Genomic DNA, 24,344 nt, shown 5'->3' on the forward strand with positions numbered 1-24,344 from the left:
GAGAGTAGTTTATGTGCACTCAACTTCTGTTATATTAGATTTGAGCCAGTTTCTAATCTCTTATACTGGCTTATGTATAATTTCTGCCCCTAGCCTTAAAGTCTGTGGTTAGCAATGTGTTGTTGTATTTGGGGGAAGTCCCAGACTGTGGGCAGGGGGAAGCTTGAAGGAGAAACTGACTGAAAACAGGTCCCTGCTTGGTTCCAGAGTGAGAAAGCAAAGATAAATACTTCTGCTCTACTGGTAGGGTTGACTTCTGCAGTGGAAAGTAGCTACTGGTACCAGCAGTTTAAGTTTTGTCAGTGCCATTGATAAAAGTCAGTAATAGTAACTTAGTGTCAGGGCTCCTCTAGACGTTCGGGTAAAGATTTAATAGATTCATTAGACATTAGGGCTGGAAGGGACCTTGAAAGATCATCAAGTCCAGCTTCCTGTCCAAGGGGCAGGAAGTCAGCTAGGGTCAAAGGATCCCAGCAAGATAAGTGTCCAAAGGCACAACAGGATTGGATACGTGATCCATACAATCACCTCCTGCCATGCCACATGTGATGGTAGAAGGCGTGATTGTGGGATTCACCATGAGATCCAATTACACCTTATTGCCAATGCAGGTAGATCAGCTGCACCAGGGTCTGTGGAGCCCTGACTGGGCTTGTTGCCAGCAGTGGGTGCACAGGCACCTCAGGGCAAGCAGCAGGGAAAGGGCTAAGAGTTCCCAATCCCTACACCTTAAAGAGTATTGCTCAGTCCTGTCCCACATTGATATGGTAGAGAATTAATTGGCCTTTAACAGTTCCCACCCAATTCCAGTCTTTGGGTGATTAACCAAAAGAGGTTACAGATGCTTTCTTGGTACCAGTAACAGGAGAGTTAGAGCTTTAGTCATACTTAGAGCATCACTGATATGAAGCAAAGTCTCTGGAGAATTGTCTTCTTTTAATCAGGAGAGTTTCTTTCCAAATACTGTTCTTCCCTTGTGAATCAGTTATCAGCTAGCAGCTAGAATCACAAAAAGTTAGGGTTGGAAGGGACCTCAGGAGGTCATCTAGTCCAACCCCCTGTTCAAAGCAGGACCATCCCCAACTAGATCATCCCAGCTAAAGCTTTGTCCAGCCAGGTTTTGAAACTCTTCAAGGATGGAGCTTCTACCACTCTCTGGGTAATTTGTTCCACTGGCAAGTTTTGGTGAAAAACATCAACCACCAAAGGAAGCTTCTGGAATATGGATTTTGCCAAATATCAGAAGACACCAGCTTCTTCCATCAGTTAAAGAAACCTGATAATCATGAAGTTTGAAGCAGAAGGGCTAAGGTTCAGCTCTTAGGCAACAGTTACCCTAGTTCTGCAATTACAGGAAAAAGGAAAGAGGTTTTTGTTTTTAAAAGCTAATGGGCAAATCTGGTAAAAGCTTCTCACTAAGCAACACTAACCATTGCTTACACATTGACCAGGAATGCATCAACATTTTCAGACACACACAGAATTAAGAAGTTACCAAGAAGAGGTCTGTCCTCTATGTCCTAAGATAGAAAAAAAAGCAAGAACACACAGAATGCAGGCATGACCAGAGTCTTGCTGGTTAAAAAATTCTGATCTCTTCTATTTGAAACACATCCACAAGGACAAGAAGTAGGAATCACTCACACTTGAAAAAATACAATATAGGCCTTATTGAATGTATGGATAAGATATCCCCTTCCCAAGTATTCCAACAGAAGTCTCTCTCACATTTCAGAACAAGCTTTTTTGCTTTTTCCTGTCTTTTAGATGACACATTTAACTTAATAAAAGTTGTCCGATTTTTTGTGAACTGTGAAGAGACAAAAAAAGTTTGAATGGATGTAGACGACAATCAAACACACACCAATGATAAAAAATAATATTTATTGTATAGGCTCTCTCAACAAAATGTCAACAAAATAGAAACAAGCAAAAGGGGAAGACAGCATAGTTTCCATAATGTATTTATACTATGCTTGTACAAACAGAAATCTCTCCAGAGCTTCTTTAAACATAGAACACAACTCTCACATTTCAGGCAGTGAACATCAAGCCCAAATCTAACTTAAAACAAGAAAAACTGCCTCTACAAATTATGGAGACATAAGTTTCTTGATTTACCCATAATAAATTAGGAAACAGCATTCCACATACAAACAGAATTGCTTTAGCAAGCAACAAGGAAACTCAAGGATACATTGCATCTGCTTGATCAAAGAAAAATAATGACTACCATGGTATAAACCTGTTCGTCTTAATTTCCTCATCTATTCATATCGTTTAGAAGCTGCCATGTTTCAGCTTCCATACTAAGAAAAATACAGTCTTTTTGCACATGATCTACTTCCACAGGTTTCCCATTCCAAGCATCTAATAGTGTAGCTTTGAACACACTGCTTTGTAGCTATATGCAGCTAAATGCCCTATTTATTATAAAAGCAAACAACACCTTCACAAGCTTGGCTGTTGGGACACTCTAATAGAAAGAAAATAGTAGTTTTACAAGTCCTAGCTCCAAGTATTCTGGATTGCTATATCCTGGGACATGTTTTCCAACAAATTGCTGAAGTGGTCCCACCACTCTAAAGTATACATGTTACTTCATTTCTCCCAGGAGATCTGCACCTGTTAAATATGTGATCTTGCTTTCAGTGTTGACACCTGTTTTAGCTCCTTAGCTCCAATAAGGTTATTCTTTATGTTTGGCTTCAAAACGTGACGTCCAACCTTTAAAAGAGAAGATATTTTAAATAAATATTTTTAGACAACTCATAATTGAATAGCAAAAGGGAAGTTTTCAATATAAAGATACTGGACATTTGAAGGGCTGCTGCACTCTTCCCATAACTTAAGAAAAATAAATTATTACATTAGCAATAACTTTAAGTACACATATTCCTCAAACACAAGGCAGCATTTCTAATTAGAAACCTTGCAGCCAAGCTCTCCAGTCTAAAAAACCAACCTCTCATTCTTCAGTACCTGACCTCAATACAGATAAATTCAAATATTTGCTTGCCTTTTCAGCAACAGAAAAAAAAACTGACCAGACCAATTCACAAATGTCACATGCATATACAAACAACTAATACTGATCTGGCTGCTGGGTAAGATTCTGAATATAACTCTTTCCATCTTCTTTCTTTGATTTTTGTCCACAATTTTCCATCAGTTTGACACAACTTGTTTTGGGTGACGTTCAAATTACGACTCTCTAATACACTGAACCAGTTGTGCTGCTTACATAAAGAGAAACACCTGAAGTTTCTGAATTAAGTGGCTGATTTTGCTGTAGCAAGTTTCAGTTTATCTGTTTATTTTTTTATACTGACTATAATACTCTGCTGAGACTGTAGCGATAGTATTTAATTTTGCTCGGTTGTGTTTAAGTTTAGTGTCTTGCTGTAGAATTTCTTACTGAATATAAAATGTATGGATATGGTTTGATTAAAATTGCATGTCACTACAAACTTCAGAAAAGAGAAAATGATGGTAGGAGATGCAAATATGGATCTAGTCTCCATGAGAATTCTTATAATTGGAAAACTAGTCAATCCTACATCAATCCTTTTCACTCAGCTAGCTAACCATCAATATAATGATGGCTGCAGGGGAACTTCTAGATTTCACCAACAGGTTTTAGATTCTGTAGATAATATGTCTCTCACTGAGACTTAAAAACAGATTACTGAAACGAAGACATCATGTAGGGCAATGGTTGGCAATGATTTTTGGCAGCAGATCCAAAAGGGCCAGCACTAGGACTCAAATATTGCTGCTGCTTCTTACCACACCTAGCTATCATATGGGTGAGGACCTCCAAATCCAATGGCTCTGTAGGTCGGATCCAGGCCACAGGTTGCCAACCCCTGATGCAACAGGGAGAGGGTGGGAGGTGGCTCCCGTTACTATGTGCCACTTATTTGGGAGCCACTGGTCCAGCACTTGCCCAGCAGCTCCCGCTGCTGCTCCTGCCACTCATCCAGGAGGGCGGGGGGGGGAGGAGTACGTACCCCTGGATCTACACAGGGAGGGGCAGGGCAGGGCAGGCAGGGCTGGGGCTGCACGGGGCTCTTCCCAGACTGCCCTGCCCTACCCTGCGCAGATCCAGGGGCACATGCCCCCCCCCCGGAGAGCAGCGGCAGCAGCAGTGGGAGCCGCCAGACAAGCAGGTGAGCACCAGACCAGTGGCTCCCAAACAAGCAGTACGCAGCAGCGGGAGCAGCCTCCCCTGCCCCAAGCCACAGCTCCATCCCTCACCTGTCCCACCCCAGCTGGGCAGCGCTTGCCCCAGCCCCTGCCCCAGCCCCACTCCTTCCTCACCATGGGGGCTTTGATCTGCCCTGCCACACCTCTCCCTTCCCCCTCCCCTACCACCACACCAGACTTACCATCTTCACGCAGCTCTCCAAGCTGCCAGGCTGGTATCGGAAATTGGATCGGTATCAGCCAATATGCCTCCTTAAAAATCGGCTATCGGTATTGGCCCCAAAAATCTCTAATGGTGCACCCCTACTTGACAGTAGCATTGATTCTTTTAGTTCTACATTTAAATTTTTTCCTTCTTACTTTCAGTATCAAGTAGTGAACTTAAAAGAGAAATTCTATCCAGAAGAGTACATTCAGGGCAAAATTTCAATTGTTTATTTGAAGAAGGAAATTGTTAGTTGAAGTTGGCTGTAGTTGTCTTACTAAGTTGTAGATTTTTTCCATGAACAGCTTAAAAGGTAATTATTAACTTATTTTTCTTTTCTGGGGATATTACACATGAACAGACATTGCTCTCAAATGAAACACAGTAAGAACGAGCTGCTCAAACAGTGTTATTTTTCACTAAAAATTACTTTAAATGTGTCACTTGCATATGCAAACTCAATTATTTGTTCATTTGGTTCAAGATCAAATGAGTCATTAAGCAAAACTGTCTATAGATATAAACTAGTTAATTTGCATTTTGGAATGAGGAATCCATTCTTATCTTGCTCCTGACAATAAATATGTTTAAGTTTAGGTTAAAAAAAAGATAGATGACTTGAGTGGAGAAATCACTTAACTCCTATGATGAAGAGATGATGTCCTGTCCCTTTAAAATTACATTTGTTTGTTACCTACTAAACACTAAAATCACTTTCCCAGTACTGCCACAGCATTCATATTTATACTATGACTAAGAAACAGCCACTTCATGAAGTTAACATGGAATTTAAAAACAAGTAGTCAGCTTTTGGTCATTATCTCAGATGCCTTGTCCATCTTTCTAGATTTTAGCAAAATAGGCCCCCTACAGTTCTATTGCCATCTTTTCTACATCTCATGTTAGTTAAATACATTCACAAGCTATGTCATAGATTCATAGATTGTTAGGGGCTGGAAGGGACCTTGCAGATAATCGGGTCCAGCCCCCACTCCCACCCCCTCTCTAGGAAGGAAGACAACTGGAGTCAAGTGAAGTGACCCCAGTGAGGTGACTGTCTAGTCTCCTCTTGATAACCTCCAGGGTAGGTGACTGCACCACCTCTGGAGGGAGTTTATTCCACAGTCTGGACACCCTGACTGTGAAGGAGTTTTTCTTGGAATTGAGTCTGAAGCAGCCTTCCAGGAGCTTGTATCCATTGGTCCTGGCCTTCCCTGGGGGTATCCTAGTGAACAGTTGTTCATCAAGCTCTTGATGCACTCCTGATATAGCGGTAAGCTGCTATCAAGTCCCCTCTCAACCTTCTCTTCTTTAGGCTAAAGAGGCCCAGGTCCCTCAGCCTCTCCTTGTATGGCTTGACTTGCAAGTCCCTGATCATATGGGAGGCTCTTTTCTGGACCCTATCAAGTTTTCCACATCCTTATTGAAGTGCAATGCCCAGAACTGGACACAGTACTCCAGCTGCAGTCTCACCAGTGTTGAGTACAGCGGGAGTATCACTTCCTTAGTTTTACACGAGATGCATGCCAGCATGTTGTTTGACCTGCTGACCACCACCTCACACTGACGGCTCATGTTCACACGGTGGTCAACCACTACTCCAGGTCCCTTTCAGCCATGGTACAATGTCTTTGTCTTTAGTTTTTTACTACTCCAGAGGACAGGCCATACCAACATTCACTCAAAGGGCCCACAACTCATTTGTATAAATAATGGGAAATGGTCATTACAAGTATGGAGGAACTTTGGAGGAGGGTTATATATAAAGCATACCATTGGGGCTTCTGGACTGGAAAATGGAGAGGCATCAAAAGATCTGTTTTCTTTGTCTGATGAATCATCATCATAAGTTTGATGTGCAAATTTCTGTTTTAGAGCCCGAGTGAGTAAAGATACTGGATCCAACGGCAAACTCCGCCTTTTTTTTGTCCTAGGAAGAGGAGTACCACCTGGTGACCTAAAAGAGTAGAAGACAAAGCACAGCCAAAAGATTAAATCACCCATTACCCTAGCATGTCTCCCTACAGCTTGGGTAGGCAGGCAGGAATCCACTAATATCTATTTCAGACACAACATGAAGTATATAGAAGTATCATTTCACAAATAACATGGCTCATAGTGTTCAGAAATGACTAAGGCCAAACAAGAATACAACAAATCCAAGAATTGTACAAAAAATTATCAGCTTCAAAGTCACAACTAAATCCTTCAAATGTATTTGATATTGTTTCTTTATTCTAGATAATAATACTGTGCTTAGGTTCTAAAAATAGAATTATAAAAGCAGTTTCATTGTCAAAATACAGTAATGTGAGCCCTGTATTACCAGATTCTATCACATGCATTTTACTAAATAAAACTTGATTTACTGCTCATTAAATGGTCTGTTACACATCTAATTTTTACAAGTGAAAAAATAGGCCTTCGTGCACTCTCACAAAGGTGAAAAAAGATGTAAAGTTTCTCAACAGACTTTATTATTGTGAAGCCTAGTGAAGACTTCCATCACAATTATAAAAAATGCCACAAAATGTAATAGTTATCCCTTTGGCTACAGAAGACCCCATCTGCAAAATATTTCAACAAAAACGCTTTAAACAACAGGGTGCCAGATGAGCATAGATATAAAGGCTGTTTTCGTCCCAAGTACATATCCAAATACTCCAACATAAGTTGGAAACACTAAGTGTCTATTTACAAATGACTTCTTCTCATTCAAATTCAGAAGAATTAGTATTGCTTTATTCAACTTAGTTATTTGGGACCAGACTGAAATAAGTCAGTAAATAAATAAATAAATAGACTCTCTCCTCCCCCGACCTCCATACACATAAACACACACACGCGCGCGCGCGTACACACACTTAGCTGCCCGAAGTGCAACTTAGGCAGAAGTTAGGCATCAAAGAGCAGGCAGCTAAAAGCAAAAGCACTAGGGGCTGTGTGAAGCTTCGGTCCCCAATTCAATTCAGTGGAGATTCAGCCCAATTCGGTGTCCAAATCTCCAAATCGAATCAAGAGACTCTTTAATCTCTCCGAATCAAATCACAGAATCATAGAAGTAGGGTCAGAAGAGACCTTGTAGATCTTCGAGTCCAACCCCCTGCCTGGGCAGGAGGGAAACTGGGCTCAAGTGACCCCAGCCAGGTAGGTATCGAGCCACTTCTTAAAGACCCCCAGAGTAGGAGCCAGCACCACTTCCCTTGGAAGTCGGTTCTAGATCCTAGCCGCTCTAACTGTGAAGTAGTTCCTACGGATGTCTAGTCTAAACCTACTCTCCAACAACTTGTGGCCGTTATTCTTTGTTATCCCGGGGGGCGCTAGGGGAAACAAGGTCTCCCCCAAACCCTTCTGGTCCCCCCTAGTGAGTTTACAGATGGTCACCAGGTACCCCCTCAGCATTCTCTTGTGAAGGCTGAACAGGTTCAGGTCCCGTAGCCTCTCATTGTAGGGTCTGCCCTGCTGTCTCCGGATCATGTGGGTGGCCCTCCTCTGGACCCTCTCAATGTTGTCCACATCCCTCTTGAAGTAGGGTGCCCAGAACTGGACACAGTACTCCAGCTGTGGCCTGACCAGTGTCACAGAGGGGGAGGATCACCTCCTTGGCCCTACTTGAGATGCACCTGTGGATGCACGATAGGGTCCAGTTAGCCCTGCCGACCGTGACCTCGCACTGTCAGCCCATGTTCATCTTGGAGTCAATGATGACTCCAAGAACCCTTTCTGCCTCCGTGCTCTCAAGAAGGGAGTTTCCCATCTTATAAGTGTGCTGCCGGTTACTACTGCCTAAGTGCAGCACCCTGCGCTTGTCCATATTGAAACGCATCCTGTTTTTGTTAGCCCACCCTTGCAACCTATCCAGGTCTTGCTGCAGTCTTTCCCTCCCTACTAGCGTGTCCACCTCACCCCAAATTTTGGTATCATCAGCAAATTTGAACAGGTTGCTTTTCACCCCGTCGTCCAAATCGCTGATAAAGAAACTGAACAGCGCAGGCCCAAGGACCGAGCCCTGGGGGACTCCGCTGCCCACTTCCCCGAATATGACTCGACCACCACCACCCTCTGAGTACGACCCTTCAGCCAATTAGCAATCCATCTCACCGTGTAGGCATCGATGCCACAGTCGCCTAGTTTTTTAACGAGGATGGGGTGGGAGACAGTGTCGAAGGCCTTGCTGAAGTCCAGAAAGACTACATCCACGGCGACACCTGCATCCAATGCTTTTGTGACCTGATCATAAAAGGCAATAGGTTGGTCTGACATGACCTGCCCCTAATGAAACCATGGTGGTTGCCCTTGAGCATCATCCCTGATGCCGGCCCATCACAGATGTCAGAACCCTCCAAATCAGAACCCTCCAAATCGATTCAGAGAGATTCAGTGCTTCGGATATAGACATAGTTTTAAATGTTTTTTCTACATACCTCAAGGTACCAGGCAGCCCGTGAATGCTGTGATGCTGGGGCGGATGGAGCATCCCACAGGAGCACAGAGGGGTCCCCAGAGCACTCAGCAGCAGACCCAGAAGTGGACCAGAAGCACTTCCAGTCCACTTTTGGGTCCACTGGGGAGCATGCTCGGGACCCCTCCCCGACTCAGCAATTGGTACCTCCTGGGTTTGAGGCAGCACCCGGGATCCCCCCGCGACCAATTGCCAAGCCGGGCGGAGGTGCGGTGGTGGCCCTGCAGCACACTCAGCAGCAGATCCAGAAGTGGATCGTAGGTACTTCCAGTCCACTTCCAGGTTCGCCACTGAGCATTGCAGGGGCTAGCGGGGGGGCGTACTCCTGTGAGACATTCCATCTGCCCCAGCATCACAGCATTCACGAGCCATGCCTGGTACCTCAAGGTATATAGAAAAAACATTTCATAGTTTCTTAGTAGTTTGGGGTCAGAAGGGACCTGAACAGATCATCTAATCTGACCCCCTGCCACTGGCAGGAGCAAACGCTGGGATCACATGACCCCAGACAGGTGTTCGTCCAACTTCTTTTTGAATTTACCCAAGGTAGGAGCAAGGACCACTTCCCTAGGAAAATGGCTCCAAATCCTAGCCACACTAACAGTGAAATAGTGCCTCCTAATCTCTAACCTGAACCTATTCTCCAGCAGCTTCTGGCCATTGTTCCTCGTCACCCCAGATGCTGCTGGGGGGGAATAGAGCCCTTCCTATTTGCTGCTGATCTCCCCTAATGAGTTTGTAAGCAGCCACCAAATCCCCCTTCAGCCTCCGCTTGCTGAGGCTGAACAGGTTCAGGTCCCTCAGCCTCTGCTCATAGGGCCTGCCCTGTTGCCCTCCAACCAAGCAGGTGGCACTCCTCTGAACCCTCTCCAGGCTGGCCACATCCCTTTTGAAGTGCGGCGCCCAGTACTGGACACAGCACTCCAATTGTGGCCTGACCAATGTCGCCTAGAGGGGGAGTATCACCTCTCTGGACTGGCTTGAGATGCACTTTGGATGCATGACAAGGTACAGTTGGCTTTGCTGGCTGCGGTCTGGCATTGGCAGCTCATGTTCATCTTGAAGTCAATAATGACTCCAAGATCCCTTTCCGCCTCTGTACTTTCAAGAAGGGAACTCCCCAACCTCTATGTATGCTGTGGATTCCTTCTCCCAAGGTGTAGTACCCTGCATTTGTCTACGTTGAACCCCATCCTATTCTCATCTGCCCACTTTTGTAGTCTGTCTAAATCTAATTGCAGCCTCTCTCTCCCTTCGAGCATGCTTACCTCTCCCCACATCTTGGTGCCATTGGCAAACTTGGACAACGTGTTTTCCACCCCCTCATCCAAGTTGCTGATGAAGTCGCTGATTTAAAGCTGTGTCTATGGCCGAATTGCTGATTCTCCAAATCAGTATTGAATCTTCAGATTTGGATTCAGCTAAATTGAATCAGTGCTTCTGGTCCACTTCCTGATCAACCGCCAAGAGCTCAGGGGATTCCCCCCACACTCCCGTGGGACATTTCATCCGCCCCACCATCTCGGTGTTCACAAGTCGCCTGGTACCTTGAGGTATGTAGAAAAACATTTAAAGCTGCGTTTATGGCCAAATCACCGAATCTCTCCAAATCGATTCGGAGGGTTCCAATTCGATTCAGAGAGATTGAAGGGTCTCCTGATTCAATTCAGTTTCGGAGATTCGGCCGCTGAATCGGGCCAAATCTCTGCTGAATCAAATCAGCACCTCAAATCAGCCTAAAACTTTGTTCTCAGAGACTGTGGACAAAGTTTGCAATAGCAGATAGCACTAAAAGTTTATAGCATTTTGCACCAATGAGTTGGATAAATACGATCAGGCATTCAAAGCCCACTGATGTTATAAAATCTGCCCACAATAATTTTCATCCTATTATTTATATGAAACTGAAAAAAAGGAATGGTATCAAAACATGCTTGAAGAAAATCCTGGTGCTATTTAAAACTATTGACTTTAACGGTGCAGGATTTAGCTATTCTTTTATATATATTAAGTTTTTCTCCAGTGTCTACCTATTTAGAAGGTATCCTATTTCTTTAGAAGTATATTTTTAAGAAATTACTTAAGAAATTAAATGCATTTTTCTGAACTTCTGGTGCATCACAAATGACAGTTTGGCACTGAATCCAGGATATTAAATTATTATTCACTTTGTGATCATGTCAAACATTTCCATAAAAAAATCACAACATTAAAAATGTATCATTGAACTAGAGTCTAGTTTCAGTAAAACTCTTCAGTTACACACATATGCTGTATTTTGAAAACTTCAGAGATAGCACTAGTATATTTTGGATGTACTAACTGTTAGTTTTCCAATACTTCCCCAAGGACATGTCCTTTACAATGAACCCAAAAGTTTATTTTTTCAGATCCGTTTCCCTGACCGTTCAGCCAATTTTATTATAAGTGAACTCCAGATAGCCCCAACCTCAAAAGAGAAACAATTGAGGGGGGAAAAAAAACAACTGATGTACCTACACAGTTTTAAATTAGGTGATGTTCTGATTTATAGGTAACACATTTTCATTTTGTACTTTTAGTCAGCAAAGATCTAGCACCCCATAAGGTAAATATTGCCTGTTCAAAAGCTATCACAAAGAAAACATTTAAATAAAAACCTACCAGTTTATAGTGTTGCCAGAAGTAGCTGGCCTAAACCAAAGTTTTTATTTCAGTGTTATCTGTTGTTACTGAAATAACATAGTATTGACATATTGTTGTCTTACCACTGAATATACATTTAACCTCAACCTACCTCTCAACAGTTCGCAATTGGACCTTGTTTAGGTCCTTCAAAACATCCATCATACTAGGGACACACTTATTTCTCTGATGTTCAATATCATCAATAATTGTTGATGTAGTCTTCCTTGCAGCACAACGTTGTTTTATAAGCTCAATTGCTGAATTACTGACATCAAAGCCAGAGTGCGGTGGGGGTGGTGGAAGTGGAGGTGAAGGAATTGCAAAGTGACCTGGCAAGATGGACAATGGTGTAGAAGTCATTGTTGGCAGTGGGTAAGATTCATCGGGAGTGGCAAATGTATTCAAGGCTTCTGAAGCTATTATAATAAAATTAAGCATTATTTGTTTACAGAACAAAAACAAACAAACAAACAAACAAGCCAAGTTAAGAGTAGCTCTGTAGTAAATATAAGATTCTGATCTAGAACGGGCCCTTCTATCTTAAATGTCTGACAAACACTTACCAAAACAGAGTCACTATGGTGCTTTCATAAATAATTACATAAAAATAAAAACTTAAGGAAAATCATTTAGGCTTCTAAGTAAATCCCCTTAAGAAGCAACAAACTCAAGTTTTCTTATGCAACCTCAATTCTGCCTACTTTTATCTCCAATCTTTACACTGAGTAAGGTTAGGTGGCACAGGGGAAAAAACAGCATGTGACCATATAACTAAGAAAAATCCATTACAATGGAGATACACAATGTCCAAACAACCCTTCCACATCCTCCCCACTTCTTTGGTGATCCAGTAGCTCCTAGAAATATCAACTGCATTATTTGTTGCTGCTAAACATAGATCTACTTCCTTAGAATGTTTTTGTTCAGTTACTTTGGCAGCATGCCACATTTTTCCTGACAAGTACAAAAGAAGGGAAATGGCAATGAAAAATGTATAATTCATCTAAACCTCAACAGAATTTCACACAAGAAAGAAGAGGAACTTCTCTATCCTGAAGTTTTTCTTCCTCCCAAAATACAAAAGCCTATTGCAAAAAGTGGGGGGGATGAAAAAAAGAAAAAGTAACAAGAATATTTTAGAATGCAGATTATTAGAGAGCTTAGACACAGGATTGCTATTAGCTTCCTCTATCATTAAAGGTTTTTATATAGGCAATCCATGATATTTGGTACTGAAAATGAACCATATCTCCCATGTGAGAGCACAGTGGTACATATATTCTAAATCAGTGATACTCAACTTTTTGGCACATTGGGCCACAAGTGGCAGTGGGCCAGTCTGCCTGCCGGGATTGGGTCCCAGAGGCCCAGCACTGCCCCTGGTATGCTGGGATTGGATCTTGGATTGTCCAGCCTGCAAGGCCTGGGGTTCTCCATGAGTTTGGAAATCTGGCAGCTCCTGCCACTGAGCGCACTTCTGGGGGGAAGCATGGGGGCACGTGCTCCCCGGATCTGCACAGGGCAAGGGCAGGCTGCCTGCTGCACACTCAGGGCCAGACTGCACCAACCTCTTCCTAGTGGGGTTCTGGGCCAGGGCTGCACTCTGGGCAGACAGGAGCAGGGAGGGGCAGGTGGCAGTGGTGCTGAGGGGTAGCTACTGATGGGCTTACAGCCACCCCAAAATTCACCATAGCCCTCCTCCCAGAGCTGCTGCCGCCCGCCCCGAGTGCAGTCCCAGCCCAGCCCCCCTGCTGGGAAGATGCTGACAGCCCTGGCCCTGAGCATGCAACCTGCCCTCACCCCATGCACAGAGCTGGGGGACATGTGCTCCCCATGCCTCCCTTGGGAGTGCACGCAGCAGTGGGACCCGCCCTTCCACCCCCTGGATGAGCTGCCTGCGGCTCTGTCCCGTACCCTGCCCCAGTTGTGCAGAGCCTGCCCCAGCCCCACTCCCTCCCTCACCATGGGGCCTCAATCTCCCCCATCATACTCCTTCCCACCTCCACACCCCTTCCCCACCCACAAACTTACCAGCCAGACTCTGCTCTTCAACCTGCCAGGATACATTCCTGTTGCGTGCATGCTACAGCTGTGAGCATGCACGCAGCATTTCTCAGCGACATTATCGGCCACATCAGCCAAAAAAACCCCCAATTACTGATAATGTCAATTTTCCTTTTATCAGTGCCAATATGATATGGACTGATGTATTGGTGCACCCCTAATTGATTACCGTGTCTTGATCCCTGTGCTCCAACAATTGCAGCAATTTGAGCACGAAGAAGGGTTAGTTCATCTTCAAGTGCAGAAATTTTTTTTATTGCTTCTTCATTCACAAAATTGTCTTGTCCTCTATTCTTTGGAACAGTTGGCATAGAAGTTGTAGTTGGAGGCACATTACGGTGAACTGCACTTTTTTTCTTTCCCCATGATTCAGCCCTAGAGAACAGAAATGTACTTAAAAACTTCAACTGAATACTAACAGTTTTACTTATAACTTAATTCTTTTACCTTTTGGGATAAGTGCACTGTTACTAGCACTAAGAACTGAGATCATCGACTACTGGCAACAGCACCAGGTTTTGATGTCCATCTACATAATCTTTTATATTACGCTACTTCTTTTTAAGCATTTTAAAGCATTTTTAAAGTCCTATCAAGTCACTCCTTTTGCTGTATCCCTCAAATAATTGGGTTTGTACCAGAAACAGTGCAATAATGCAGAAACAAGTGACTTCTCATCAGGCTGTATGAGGAAGAAAGTTTCCTACCAAGAAAACTAAAACTCTGCAAAACAAAAGGAACCTTATGTAGCACAGGGACAGATGTAAGAAGTGCCATAAGATTGTCAGTGCAGTTTGATAAGTTTGATGGGTGCTAACAGAATGTTCCTATATCCCTCAAATGAAAAATTGAAACACAACACCTTTAGTTCTTCATTAAAAACATTCATAGGCTCTAGATACTATCAACGACTCCTAACTGAAACTATTTCCAAATATCTAGACCATGTCTTATTTGAGACAAAGAAACTTAATATTTACTCATATTTTCCTATGACTTTGCTCTTACAAAGTTCATCCAGATCATATTATGTTAAAAAAAGGAACATGGATTTCACGTGTATAGGGTGATTTTTTTGAGGGATTCAGCTGTTGGGGACCAAATAGAGCAAAGTTCCTTTCTTAAAAGGTACATTATTAAATGATGGGCTACAGAAAAGTGACTACCTTGCCAAAACATACTTTTGAAATCATTTATATGGATCTTTTCAATTATAGTTTTTAATAAGCAAATGGGCACCTGGTTCCCTAATACATAGGATCTTATCTTTTTCATGACTGCAGAATTTGCCCCTTGCCGCAAAACTGCTACAGAATCTCAGCTTTAAAATTTAAACATGATGTTTCTAAACTTCATGGTTGTGGAAATAATCTTGAAATATCAAACAAAAGTGTAAAACGATGCAACTATCACTATCCTACGTTCAAAAAACCTGAAACAAAGGAGAGATGAGATTAGCTTCATTCACCTCAACCAGGGCCTAGGAGATTTTACAGACAAGGAACTCAGCATTTACCAAGATGCCATGGAATTCATTGTTTCACTTTAACCAAGCATGCAATATTGTTTTCCTTTTCCCTGTCCTCCTAGGACATATGTGATCTTGCTTACCAGATTTCCCCATGAAGAGGAAATATGGATGCAGTGTTTCCAATGAGCAGTCCACAGAGCCAAAATAGGGAAAACAATAAACTGGTAAACTAGAGCATGTCAAGAATAGCACCAGTCAAGAAGCACAAAGACAAGCCACTTAACTAGCAATTTATCTCTCTGTTTTTCAGTTATTGAGCTTTTCTGTGGAAAGCAAAACAGACCAATAAGAATTTGAATACCATGGTAAAAGATGATTAAAGATGCAGTCATTCTTCCACTAACCAAATACAGGCGGGTTTGAACTTTATGCCTTTTGCAGTTTCACATCAACAAGCAGGACCAAGATCAGAACACAAATCCATGCCAATATAAACTAGATTTGCAGATGCTCAGTTTTAACTGAGGTATAGGCAGTGACCCGAGAACACAAGGCAGTAAGAACACTCAACTTCTAATCTTCATTTAGGCACACCCAGTCCCTAAGTGAGCTTGGAGAGATCATATAAAGGGCCAGAGCCAACCGCATTTTTTGGAATTAAAAGTAACTTCATAAACAACACCTGCACTAAATGTCCTCATAATTTGTCATTGTACAATCATATTTTCCTTTGGTAAAAGTAGAGGAAAGTAAATGAAAGAAAATCTTGAAACAGACTATACACAAAATAAACTTTAAGACTAGATAAACTCCATTTCCCTGGCAGCCATAATAATCTTAGAGATTTACTTGTAACAATAGTGGCCCAGAAAACCTCTATTTTAAGTTAACAGGGATCTTTCAACATTTTTGCCTCAGCTTTCTCATCTATAAAGGTCTTTATTACCTAAAGTGAGGTAGATAAGGATAATCTCATGGGAGTGTTTGAGGATCGGGTTTCCACATATCTCCACAAAGCTTTAGCAAATGAAACAGATATATGGACAGAAAGAGAAGGCAAAACCCCAGAATAAAAGAATTCTGAATAGGTGCATGCCATAAAGTGTTAAGCAAAGGGTAGGTAAGCACCGCTGAAAAATAAAGGAAGCACTACCTTCAAATGCTCAGTCAGAGCCAGATAATTCTCAGTACCAAAGGTTATGGGCCCAACACATCATTTCCAACATAAGTACAAAGGCTTTACTTGCCTAAATCTAGTAGAAGCTTGTCCCTCATCATTTGCCACCCACAAGATATCACCCAGAGATGGAACTACAAGAGTTGGAGTTGTACTTTTCTCATCATAATCCAAGGGATGGACATCTTGAACCAGCTGGAAAAACAACAACAACAACAAAAAAAGAAGTTGTGATGCATGACTAAAATTTAGCCCTGCAAACCAGCCCTGCAGGCCACATAAGTGGTGCTGGGGCCATAGATCAAGCCATGCACTGCTGGCTGTATTTATTGCCATGACTAGCATTTACGATGACAATTAATGCTGCCACCACTCCCCCGCAGCTAAATTTCTGGACCTATGTGCAGTCCAATGGACAGCTCCATGGACTAGACCTGGCTCATGTGCCAGAAATTGAGCCCCACTGGGTTAAATGATAGATTGAGTTAAATGAAAGACAGCGAACATGCAATATACCATGGTCAAGACCAGAAAAGCTATTAATTCACTTAACACTGAATTATTTAATAAAGTAAAAAATTAGTACAGCAATAACCCACTTACCTGCAACTGAGGTCTTGGACAAGGTTGTAAAGAGAGAATTGTCCCAAGCTTACGAACAATGCTTCGAGTAGATCCATACTCCTTTTTTTGCCAAACCAATATAACCTAAAGCAAAAGAAAGAAATCTGACAGTCTAAATCAAAAGATCTTAAAAGTGAATTTTTTTCAAATTCACACCATAATGCCACATATGATCTGGAGATAAAGACAATATATTGTAACAGATGCATTCTAAGGGTATGGGCAAACATCCACTTGGAGCAGCTTCAAAACAGGAGAGGGTGTTACTGCTGTAATTGTTGTGTGTGCATGAGCCGGTAGCAATACAAGCGTAGCAAAACCACTCCAACTTTAAACCTGCTTCAGCCAGGATGGAAGTTGGGGCCATTTAGTTCACTTGTATCATTATGGGATCATACACACGTAACCGTAACAGCTGCTGCCTACTCCTGGCCAGCAGCTCCCTCTATCCTTTTGAAATCACTCTAAGCCTACATTTGTCCATACCCTAAGAATAACATGAAGGCCAAAGGAAGAAGAATAACCAAACATTCTAGCTTGGGGGTTACCTTGGAAAGTCTGTTGAAGAAAAGGGTTGGGCAGAACCCCATAAAATCAGTGGTAGGCAACCTTTCCTGGTGCAAGCTAGAGTGACTCACCTCAGGGCGGAGGGTGGATCCTAAGGCCCACCTGGAGCTGGCACTACTGCCTGTGGAGGCATGAGCAGAGTGCATGCAGCCAAAGCCTTTGCCAAAGCCCCATATTTGCGAGCCGGATCCAACGGTTCCTTGAGCCAGATCCAACCCAAACACCATAGGTTGCAGACCCCAGTGTTAAATGGGTCAATATAGCCTATTCTTGGATACATATGAACTACTAACAACAGCGTGAAGGGGGATGAGGCAACAAGAAAAATAACTTAAGACATTTAAGATACCTTCAACTGATATTTCCTGATGATAGTACGCATATGATGGAAGTACCTCCTTGTAAAGGATGTTGGAGGAAAACAGGTGTCAATCAGATGGCTGATTCTGGCACGGTCTTGACAAGCTACCCACAGAGGCATGGCCTTCCAAAAGAGATGGGAGAACTTTAAGGATGTGTAAAACACACAAAAACAAAATTTCTTAGTACACTAGCTACACTAGCATTTTTCTGAAGTTGAAGTCCCCCAGTGTGGAACATACAATGATACAAATATTGTGATCTAACTTTGGACAGAGATTTGGAAAGAACTTACAGGTGCTTAGCATTTTTTACAATTGTGATTTGTGGTGCTACTGGAAATATTCAGCATAGGGCAAACTAGCAAGAGCTGAAATGATGTAGGTTTTCTTGGGTCTACTGTCCTAACATCGAGGTGGTAAGCCCCTGCAATTCTTATTGAAATCCACTGGAATGCATGCACTCTGTGCCTCATTATCAAGGTCTCTAGCAGAATCAACTCATTGCTATTGGCAAATCTTTACATACTAGCTGATACCTGAAGGTGAAGTATATAAAAATAGGTTAAAATATTAAAGGTACATGTATTTAAACAACCATAATTACAGCAGAAGCTCCATTATCCGGCACCCATGGGAAATGGGGGGTGCCAGATAACCAAATGTGCCGGTCCAAACCCTCCCGCCATGTCCAGAGCATCCAGATCTCAGATTAACCGTGCCGCCCCTCCCCTGGTGTCAGTGTGCCAGGGAAAAGGGAGAGGGGGCTCCGCGCAGGCTGCTTTCCTCCGGGCTGTGGGATTTGACAAAACTGGAAGTCTCACTTCTGGTTTCCTTTTTGCCGCGTCGACTGGCATCAACCAGCATGCCGGTTAATAGAAATTGCCGGTTAATGAAGTGCCAGTTAACGCAGCTTTTATTGTATATATGTAAAACTACATTGTATCTGAATATAGTTTTACCAGTAAAATTCTACTTGGGTACAGATACTTGGGTATAATGAAGTCAGTACAGGCAAATCTTTTATCTCATCAATAGTGACAGGTTTGGGGGACTGTGAATGAATGAATGGTATAGCTCTTAAATAATTTTGACTAGAGGAGTTTAAAGATAACAGTCAACTAAATGGCAGGACTTGAATTGTTTGAAATTCTTATTAATCTGAATTCCATTTTAATAAAACATCCACAAAATAAAAAGATACCCTTACCTCATCAGCTGGCATGCCAAAGTATTCTAGCAGTTGTCTTAGGAAATTCACCAGCAGAGCCATTTACAGAGTAGTTTTAGAATTCAAGCATTAGTCTTATATGTATCCTGGAAGAGTTGAGAATACCTATTCTAGAACTGCAAATATAAGAAATCATCACTACAAAACTTATAAAGAAAAGGAGGAAAACCCCAAACAAATACGTCACAAACCCAAATTCACTCCTGTTTTTAACATTTCATTTAAAATAGGCTCAAGCCTCAGAAGCAGCTGAAGAACCTGAACATTAAAATGCTAGTCCTTTAAATGTACTACCAGCTCCTCTAACCCTCTGATCCACATCACCTTTTAAAATTAACAAGAACTAAGAACTAAAGAGCATTCAACTACTTATATGGATCTGGGTGTAATTAAGGGGCATCTCTGTAAAGGTAGCTGAAAGAAAGATTCATTTGGTTTATTATCAATTAAAAATTATTAAGTCTTACTTAAAACTAGAAGCAAGAGGTTTTGACGATATCATTTACTGGACTGCTCAACTATCAAAAAAACATTGTTTCTCACATATTTCCTGGACCATCACAACTGCAACACTCTCGCCCTATTATGGCACAAAGGTACTGTTAGTTTTATTAAAATACATACAATTAAAATTTTAAATGTGGTACCCTTGTAAATTACTATAAAGCCCCAAGCAATCAGGACTCATGGTAGAGATTATATTTTGTATTAGACCAACTAGATTAAAGATATAACCTCTACCATAAACCCTGATTGCTTTTGCCTTGAGACCAATACGGCTACAACCTAGCTATAAAGCCCCAAAATAGTCTTAACAACAATGCAATTCATCTTTGGCCCTGGACAAATGTATGCCTTGGTATAATTTACATCAGTTGTGCAAGATAATGAAAACTGTACTAGGATCAGGGACCAGCAGCCCGTAGGTATCCCAGGGCAGCGCTTTGCTTTCACTCTATCCAACCATATCGGGGAGGGGAGGTAATTGCCTGCTAGCTTTTAACCCAAAGGTAGTCCAGAAAGAAGGCAAGGCAGGGCATTATCTTAGGCTAGAAACAGGCATCACCAAAAGACAGATGTGTCCCAGTAGAGCTGATGTGCTTCACTGGGTGAAAAACGTCACCCACTGTCCCACATGTTGATCTTGTGGGACAAGGTGTAAAGCATGTGTGAAGTGTGTGTGCAAAGTGTGCATGTGTATGTATGTGAAGTGCATGTGCCAGGCGCGGCTGGTGAACTGTGAGGCAGGTCAGGTAGGTGGAGCATCACACTGGGAGCGACCCACCACCTTGCTTTTCCCTCCACAACCCAGTGCTGCAGGGAGCAGAAGACCTGGGCGGAAAACTTCCTCCTTGCTGCTTCTCACCCCACTGCTGCCCCAGCAACGTGAACCTGCACGGACAGTAAGTACCCTGAGGACTGGAAAAAGGCCAACATGGTGCCCATTTTTAAGAAGGGGAGAAGGGACGAGTCGGGTAACTTTAGGCCAGTCAGTCTTACCTCTATCCCTGGGAAAATACTGGAAAAAATCATCAAAGAGCATATTTGTGAAAGTCCAACAGGGGAAACAATGCTGAATGGAAACCAGCACAGGTTTGTCGCAGGTAGATCCTGCCTGACAAACCTTATAGCCTTTTATGACCAGGTCACACACTGCCACGACACAGGAGCGGAGGCCGATGTCATCTACCTGGATTTTAGGAAGGCCTTCAACACAGTATTGCATCCTGTTCTCATAGGGAAGCTAATGAGCTGTGGAATGGACACCTACACAGTTAGGTGGGTGGCTAAGGGATCGCACCCAGAGTGGTGGTTGACAGATCATTTTCAACCTGGAAGGAGGTGGGCAGTGGGTTCCCACAGGGTTCAGTCCTTGGGCCAGTATTATTTAATATCTTCATCAGTGATTTGGATGAGGGTGTGTTGAGCACCTTCTCCAAGTTCACAGATGATACCAAATTATGGGGCAAAGTTAATACACCAGAGGGCAGGGAGCAGATTCAGGCCGACATGGACAGGTTAAATCAATGGGCAGAACATAATAGGATGCAATTCAACAAAGATAAACATAAGGTACTCCACCTAGGAAGGAGGAATCCCCAGCACACCTACAGGTTGAGGGATGTCCTCCTCAGCAGCTCAGAGGCTGAAAGATCTTGGAGTCATAGTTGACTCCAAGATGAACATGAGCTGGCAGTGCAACAAGGCCATCAACAAAGCCAATCACACCTTGTCGTGTATTAGCAGATGCATGACTAACAGATGGAGGGAGGTGATGCTCCCCCTCTGTGCATCACTAGTCAGGCCACAGGTGGAGTACCGTGTCCAGTTTTTGGCCCCGCACTTCAAGAGGGACACGGAGGATCTGGAAAGGGTTCAGAGGAGGGCCACCTGCATGATTAGTGGCCTCCGTGAAAGACCCTACGAGGAGAGGTTGAGAGATCTGGATCTCTTCAGCCCATACAAAAGACGGCTGAGAGGTGACCTTGCGGCCACCTATAAATTTATCAGAGAAAGACAGCAGGGAACTGGGGATATGCTGTTTTCCAGAGCGCCCCAGGGAGTAACTAGGAATTATGGGTGCAAACTAGTGGAGAGTAGATTTAGGCTAGACATTAAGAAGAATTTTTTTACAATAAAGGTGGCCAGAGTCTGGAATGGGCTTCCAAAAGAAGTGGTGCTGTCACCTAACATGGAGGTCTTCAAGAGGCTTGACAATCACTTGGCTGGGGTCATCTGACCTCAGTCCTCTTTTCTGCCAAGGGCAGGGGGTCGGACACAATGATCCACTGGGTCCCTTCCAACTCTATAATCTATGAATCTATGAAGGCAGTGAGGGCAGTGGTACAGGGCTGTGCTCCTCAAAGCAGCAACAAGCACAGAAGGTGAATCACCCGGGCAGCGAAGTGGGTGACAAGCAGCAAGGAATCCTTGTGTGGCCCCACTATGCCCAGCCATGCCAGGTTGCACCCGCTGGCTCCAGAAGCCCCGAGGGAAGCAGGACGGGAACTCAAGCCCGCAGCCTGTCCCTGCCCCGAGTACAGATCTGGGGGGGGCATGGGTCCCTCCTGCCCCCCGGGAGTATGCACAGCAGCAAGGAACTGGCCCTCCCACTCCCCCAGATGAGCCACCCACAGCCCTGTCCTGCTCCTGGCTGGGGCTTGCAGTCACACATTGTGGCCCCAGCCCCAAGCCCCACTTGGCTGGGCAGCAAGCAGCCCCTTGGCCCTGCCCAGTTCCCTCCCTACAGGGGCCTCAATCCACCTTTCCCCCCACTTACCTGCTAGAGCTGCTCTGCAGGCTGCCTGGGGCCAGTGCATGTCTCTGCACGTGGCGCCCCCTGTCTTTCCACCTTCCTCCCAACAGCTCTTTACCTGGGCTGGGGTGTCAGTACAGGTGCCCCGCTGCCTGCCTAAGCCATTGCAATCCATTCAAACTGGTCAAGTGTTTCCACTGCTCATGCACCACTGGGGCAGTAAGGAGATGCCTTACTGCACATATGCCTAGTAGACTGGACCAGCATAATCATGACATCATTAATCATGTAATTTTGAAACTGGTGGGGCAGCAGCCAACCACCCGCTATTGACTGGCCACCACTGGCGTGTGTGTTCCACGTCCTGACACACACCTTTGGCAATGTCCAGGGCTCCCAGAGATAGCCAGGGGCATCTCTCAATGAGCAGGAAACCCAGACTTGCCCTGCTTCCAGAGATGTGTCCTGGAGATCCTTGGGGACCACGTCTAGAAGGAGGAAAAGCCAGGACACTCCAGTGTACTCCCAGGGCAGAAACCTCCAATCCGTGCATTGGCAGAGACTACACCGGAGTGCCCTGCTTTCCCTACTTCCACAGACGCTCCCTGGGATCTCCAGGGGACGCCTCTGGAAGCAGGGAACTGGAACGCCGGGGTTTCCTACTGGTTGAGACATGCCCCCAGCTATCTCTGGGAACCCCCCCTGCAGGTTGCCAGGGGCACATCTCTGGAAGTAGGGGGTGGGGAGGGGGTGGCTGTCCCTTGTCTCACAACATCAACAGGTAGGACAACACCCTGGAAATAGATAGCCGAGGGGGTGAGGCCAGGAAGGTGCTCCCCAGGCTTGAGGGGCCTGACTGTGTGCAGGCATGCACGTGAGGCTCAGGACCGGGCCCCTCAAACCCAGGAGCAGCGAGAGAGTGTGGGCAGCTCTGGGCTGCCCACGCCGTCCTGCTATGAAACAGCACTGCCTGCGGAGGCAGCTGTTGCTTCGGGCTGCCAGCAACAGGCACAAGGGCACATCCGTTCACCCCCGTGAAGACTGGCACTTTCAGCATCATATCTGCTTTCCTCAACCACGGCGCGTTTGGTCGCAGCCCTGGCAGCAGGGACAAGGGCTGCTGCCTAAGACAGCTCCTACCTTTCCCAGGGGCTACCAGGCTAGGGACACAGGCCTGCATTGCCAGGTCTTAAATACAAAATTGTCTTACAGATAGCTCAAACTATCTTATTTTCGGGAAAAAAAAAAACTATTGCTCGCTGAAAAAAAAGAAGTTTGCAAATAAGTGGTCTTCTTATTTACTCTATATTCCTCACTTTAACTCTCCAGCCAGCGAGCAAGAACCGGGTCCAAATTGAAACATTTCTTTATTTCAAGGCGAGCGATCGTTAGGAAGTGCCAACAGCAAATCCAAAAGTCAGTTAACACCCCTTGCGAGCGGTTTGGGTTTGGCTGTGCTAGTTAACTGCCTCAAAAATGATTGTATATTTTGGGCATAAAGGTTATAGCCCTGTTGGTCTAAAAAGCAAAGGCAGTCAGTGGGACAGAGATGACCCCTATTATTATTATTATTATTATTAGATAGTTGCAAAAACAATTCTTTATTTACAAGCTCGCTTTTTTTTTTCGGGTTATTTCCTGGCTGAGGGGACATTTTGAGCCCCTGTGGTGTTAACTATCATACGCCGTACCAGGGTTGAAGTGATCGGACAAATCATTTGGTTGAATAATTATGGTCCAGCGAATGGGAAGCAGCTGCACGGAGCCCAGGGCATACGCCGGCGCCAGGCGCTGCGGGCCAAGAAGCGCCCGCCCGCGGCTCATTGGAATGAATTAACCGCCGCGCCGCGCCGACCGCGACGCCCGGGCTCCCCCCGCCAACCGCCCCGCCCTACGTCACACCGCGCGCCGGGGGCTTCACCTGTGCGCGTGGCCCGCGGGCGCCCCCTCCTCGGGCTCGAGCCCCCGGAGTTCGCGGGCGGCTGCAAACTCCCCCACCCCTCGGCCAGGCGACTGTGGGCACCGAATTCGAAGCGGCATCGCGCCAAGCCG

The 24,344-nt window shown here is 44.4% G+C and overlaps 1 protein-coding gene across 6 annotated transcripts; it reads right to left on the reverse strand.

Moving 5' to 3' along the window:
• Positions 1–1,867: 1,867 nt before the first annotated feature.
• MTFR2 (mitochondrial fission regulator 2) lies at positions 1,868–24,326 on the reverse strand. Of its 6 annotated transcripts, XM_059713408.1 has the most exons (10): positions 24,214–24,326; positions 19,504–19,616; positions 19,016–19,152; positions 17,796–17,930; positions 16,859–16,963; positions 16,326–16,450; positions 13,777–13,982; positions 11,653–11,959; positions 6,188–6,371; positions 1,868–2,727 (listed from the first exon to the last, which is right to left on the reverse strand). In XM_059713408.1, the coding sequence occupies exons 3-10, from the start codon at positions 19,076–19,078 to the stop codon at positions 2,629–2,631; spliced, it is 1,224 nt and encodes a 407-aa protein (XP_059569391.1). In that variant the 5' UTR covers positions 19,079–19,152; positions 19,504–19,616; positions 24,214–24,326; the 3' UTR covers positions 1,868–2,628. The 6 variants fall into 6 exon arrangements, with proteins under 6 accessions (XP_059569391.1, XP_019335049.1, XP_019335050.1 ...); XM_019479504.2 differs by lacking the exon at positions 19,504–19,616 and having other exon boundaries at positions 19,016–19,122; XM_019479505.2 differs by lacking the exon at positions 19,504–19,616 and having other exon boundaries at positions 11,653–11,872.
• Positions 24,327–24,344: the final 18 nt, after the last annotated feature.

The sequence above is a fragment of the Alligator mississippiensis genome, chromosome 1, assembly GCF_030867095.1.
Source record: "Alligator mississippiensis isolate rAllMis1 chromosome 1, rAllMis1, whole genome shotgun sequence".
Classification (NCBI taxonomy): domain Eukaryota; kingdom Metazoa; phylum Chordata; order Crocodylia; family Alligatoridae; genus Alligator; species Alligator mississippiensis.